Below are 5,000 nucleotides of genomic sequence, written 5' to 3'. Positions count from 1 at the left end.
CACACACACACACACACAGGCACAGTTCAGAGACCAGCACTCAGGGGAACTGGTCAGAGTAATAAACACACACATACACACACACACATACACACACACACACACACACACACACACACGCATACACACACACACACACGCACATACACACACACACACACACACACACACGCACGCACACACACACACACACACGCACGCACACACACACACATACACACTGGAACCTTACCCAGCGGAGTCGTAGTAATCAGAGTAAGACCGATACACACACACTTTCAAGCAGTCATCTGGTCAGTGAAAAGGAATCTCACTGGATTGTGTACAGTGTGTATACTGTAGGTCTCTGTGTGTATGTATATAGAGTTAACGTTGTAAGCTTACATACACCTTAGCCAAATACATTTAAACTCAGTTTTCCACAATTCCTGACATCCAATCCTAGTAAACATTCCATGCCTTAGGTCAGTTAGGATCACAACCTTATTTTAAGAATGATTTATTTCAGCTTTTGTTTCTTTCATCAAATTCCCAGCGGGTCAGAAGTTTACATACACTTTAGTATTTGGTAGTGTTGCCATTAAATGGCTTTTACTTGGGTCAAACGTTTCGGGTAGCCTTCCACAAGCTTCTCACAACAAGTTGGTGGAATTCTGGCCCTTCCTTCTGACAGAGCTGGTCTAACTGAGTCAGGTGTGTAAGGCCTCCATGCTACATTTTCTGTAAGATTGAGGCCAGATTGAGGTTACTTTGTGATGACCATTTTGCCACAACTTTGGGAGTATGCTTGGGGTAATTGTCCATTTGGAAGACCCATGTGCTACCAAGCTTTAAGTTCCTGGCTGATGTATTGAGATGGTGCTTCAATATATTATATCATCATATCATTTTCCTGCCTCTTGATGCCATCTATTTTGTGAAGTGCACCAGTCGCTCCTGCAGCAAAACATCCCCACAACATGTTGCTGCCACCCCTGTGCTTCACGGTTGGGATGGTGTTCTTCGGCTTGCAAGCCTTCTCGTTTTCCTCCAAACATACCAATGGTCATTATGGCCAAACGGTTACATTTTTGATTCATCAGACCTGGGGACATTTGTCCAAAAAGTAAGACCTCTGTCCTCATGTGCAGTGATGTCAATCAGAAGCTTCAAAGCCATGACATCATTTTCTGGAATTGTCCAAGCTGTTTAAAGGCACAGTCTACTTAGTGTATGTAAACTTCTGACCAACTGGTATTGTGATATAGTGAATTATAAGTGAAATAATCTGTCTGTAAACAATTGTTGGAAAAATAGTTTTTTTTAACATGAAATCTCTGGAGTGGTTAAATAATGACTTTTAATAACTTCAGCCTAAGTGTATGTAAACTTCATGTAGACTTCAACTGTATACAGTGTAAATGTGTGTGCATGTGGTTGCAATATGGGTTTAATTAATGATTGTTTCATCACAATCTGCTCGAATGCTGTTGAATCTTTGGCATAAGGGGGATTAATAGGAGGTTCCCAGTGTTTTCTATCTTTTCTCTATGTTGCTTCCTGGTTTGACATACTGCACTGTGCATGGTGTTGAGTGTAGTTAAAGCTGTTTCTAAGTGTGCCGTTGTATTTATATGGGAATTCTCTCTCTCCCTCTCTGGAGAGATGTAGATGGGATGGATATATATATATATATATATATATATATATATATATATATATATATATATAGCGAGAGAGAGAGAAAAAAAAAAACTGAGAGATGGAAGAATATATGTGGGGTTAGAGGTGAGATGAAGGATAGAGGTGGCTCAGGGTTGGATTCAGATTCAGATGGCTGGATTCCACAGTACACACTAACAAACCCCCCTTTCTCTCTCTGTCTCTCTCTCTCTCAATGTCTCTCTCTCTCTCTCTCTCTCTCTCTCTCTCTCTCTCTCTCTCTCTCTCTCTCTCTCTCTCTCTCTCTCTCTCTCTCTCTCTCTCTCTCTCTCTCGCTCTGTCTGTGTGGTTCAGATCCGGTCAGACCGTGATAAAAACCGTCTCCTGCGATACAGTGTGACCGGGCCTGGTGCTGACCAGCCCCCAACTGGGATCTTCATCATCAACCCCATCTCCGGCCAGCTCTCTGTGACCAAACCCCTCGACCGAGAGCACATCCCTAATTTCCATGTAAGTGTACAAGAAAAATGCCTCTTTGAGTTAACATGACAGCCCCATCGGTGTGAGTGTACACTTTCTTTGGTAACACACACACACACACGCACACACACACACACACAAACACAAAGACACACACTCGCATGCTCGCACACACACAGGCACACGCAGTTTTGCTGCAGCAGACAATTTCATGAAAAGATAATGAATATTCATACACTGTGATGTAGTTGTCAGAGTCACTGAGGCTGCTCTGTCATGAATATGCATGAGGTGTCAGAGACAGGGTACAAGAGGGGTGGGATAAAGCATAGGCCAGGGCTAGACTAGGCCTCTCTCACTCACACACACGTACACTTGGAGAGAGGGCATGGGGGGCTAAAGTGACTGAAAGGGTTTTGGGATCCACCCAGAGATGCCAACAGTGCCTTTAACCCAGCAGGGGTATCAGAGCGAGTGGACAGCCGTGCCCTAACGCTGAGTTTGTTCCCTAGCTACGAGCACACGCTGTGGATCTGAACGGGAACCAGGTGGAGAGTCCCATAGACATCATCATCAACGTCATCGACATGAACGACAACCGGCCGGAGTTCACCAGCACCACCTACAACGGTTCAGTAGCGGAGGGCTCCAAACCAGGTGACGTAGCATTACATACTCAGCCAAAACACACACTTACACACATGTGGTGCGTACACATGCACATACACACACACACACACACACACACACGCACGCACACACACGCACACACGCACACGCACACACACACACACACACACAGTCCATGGTTTGTGTTTGTGAGAGCCCATTTTTAAAAGGATCTACTGTTCCATGTTCCCAGGGTCGTTTGTGATGACAGTGACCTCTGTCGACAAGGATGACCCCAAAACAGCCAATGGGATGCTCCGATACAAGATCGTATCCCAGAATCCCGAGAGCCCCTCCTCCAACATGTTCACCATCAACAACAAGACAGGAGGCATCATCACTGTGGCAGCAGGGCTGGACCGAGAGGTGTGTATCAGTGTGTGTGTGTGGGTGTGTGTGTGGGTGTGGGTGTGGGTGTGGGTGTGTGGGTGTGGGTGTGTGTGTGTGTGTGTGTGTGTGTGTGTGTGTGTGTGTGTGGGTGTGTGTGTGTGCGCGGGTGTGGGTGTGGGTGTGTGCGTGTGTGCGTGTGCGTGGATGTGCTCGTGTGTGTTTGAGAGGGGCTGGGATAGGGTGTGTTTCAGGGTGTGTGAGTATCTGTTCTACTCTGTAATCTGTCCCCTGTATTTTCTCCTTCCAGAAAGTTCCTCAGTACACCCTGATCATCCAGGCCACAGACATGGAGGGGAACCCCACCTACGGGCTGTCCAACACAGCTACCGCCATCATCAGGATCAACGACGTCAACGACAACGCTCCAGAGTTCACCACTGACACAGTAAGTCTCACACACACACACACACACACAGACACACCCACGCACACGTGCACATGCAGACACGGAGGAGAGAATCTCTCCTCAAACAAGGGAGTTGTGTCATTTCTCATGCGGTATCTCTATCTCTCCTGCTCTTTTTCTCTATTTCTATCCCTCCGTCCCTCCCTTCTTCCCCCCTCTCTCTGTCTCAGTTCTACGGGGAGGTGCAGGAGAACAGAGTGAACGTGATCGTGACGAACCTGACAGTGACAGACAAGGACCAGCCACACACCCCAGCGTGGGGGACAGTGTACAGGATCACAGCCGGAGACCCCACCGGACGCTTCTCCGTCCCCACGGACCCCACCACCAACGAGGGCCTGGTCACTGTGGTCAAGGTCCGACCACACACATACACAGCACACACACACCCACACACACTCATACATTCATATCATACGCATCTCTCAATTACACATACATACATACATACTGTATATGTGGTAATGGTAATATAACTGACTTTATTAGCCACTTGTAATGAATACACTGGAATTATTTGTCTCACAAGCTCTTGTGGAAAAAAGGTTCTGAAAGGGACACAAGTAAACATGATTACTTTGTGTGTGTGCGTGTGCGTGTGCGTGTGCGTGTGCGTGTGCGTGTGTGTGTGCGTGTGCGTGTGTGTGTGTGCGTGTGTGTGTGTGTGTGTATTTAGCCCATAGACTATGAGCTGACCCGCTCGTTCGTGCTGACGGTGCTGGCGGAGAACGAGGTTCCTCTGGCCCGCGGGATCCACCTGCCCCGCCAGTCCACCGCCACGGTATCCGTACGCATCACAGACGTGAACGAGAGTCCAGAGTTCTCCCCCAACCCCAAGACCATCAAACTGGAGGAGGGGCTACCGTCAGGCTCGCTGCTCTCCAGCTTCACTGCCCAGGACCCCGATCGCTACATGCAGCAGACCATACGGTAAACCACAACCACAATCACCGTGTGTGTGTGCACGTGTGTGTGCACGTGTCTTGCAGAACACGTGTCTTAGGTGTGCTCTTTGGGAGATGAAAAGGGATATGGAAAGTTAGATCTTTACCTTTTCTTTTTACTGTTTTCCCCAGCTTTTATATTTATTCTATGCATGTATATGTTTTTATATACGTTTTTTATTCACTTTATGTTCTTATTCCTGTTGTAAAGCACTTTGAGCTGCATTTCTTGTATGAAAGGTGCTATATAAATAAAGCTTTACTTACTTACTTACTCTTTTGTACCATAGGTACTCTAAGCTGTCTGACCCTGCCAATTGGCTGGAGATAGACCCAGTTAACGGGCGGATCTCTACCCTCGCTGTGCTGGACAGAGAGTCTCCCTACGTGAAGAACAACCTCTACAATGTCACCTTCATGGCCACGGACAATGGTGAGTGTGTATTGACCAGCGTATCGCATGTTGCGCT

At 47.2% G+C, this 5,000-nt stretch overlaps 1 protein-coding gene across 1 annotated transcript in view; it reads left to right on the top strand.

The window, feature by feature from the left end:
• The window catches only part of LOC308162440 (cadherin-2-like), a gene marked incomplete at both ends in the record, with an annotated part of 42,715 nt that overhangs the window by 29,885 nt on the left and 7,830 nt on the right, over window positions 1–5,000 (top strand). Inside the window, 7 exons of the mRNA XM_080536592.1 lie at window positions 1,996–2,151; window positions 2,634–2,778; window positions 2,984–3,156; window positions 3,428–3,565; window positions 3,757–3,942; window positions 4,263–4,516; window positions 4,821–4,963. Coding sequence (XP_080392718.1) covers window positions 1,996–2,151; window positions 2,634–2,778; window positions 2,984–3,156; window positions 3,428–3,565; window positions 3,757–3,942; window positions 4,263–4,516; window positions 4,821–4,963 — 1,195 coding nt within the window. The remainder of the gene's footprint in view (window positions 1–1,995; window positions 2,152–2,633; window positions 2,779–2,983; window positions 3,157–3,427; window positions 3,566–3,756; window positions 3,943–4,262; window positions 4,517–4,820; window positions 4,964–5,000) is intronic.

This window comes from Nansenia antarctica, assembly GCF_963989245.1.
Source record: "Nansenia antarctica genome assembly, chromosome: 7".
NCBI lineage: Eukaryota > Metazoa > Chordata > Actinopteri > Argentiniformes > Microstomatidae > Nansenia > Nansenia antarctica.
The sequence above is the reverse complement of the archived record's forward strand: the minus strand, read 5'-3'. Positions and strand labels throughout refer to the sequence as shown.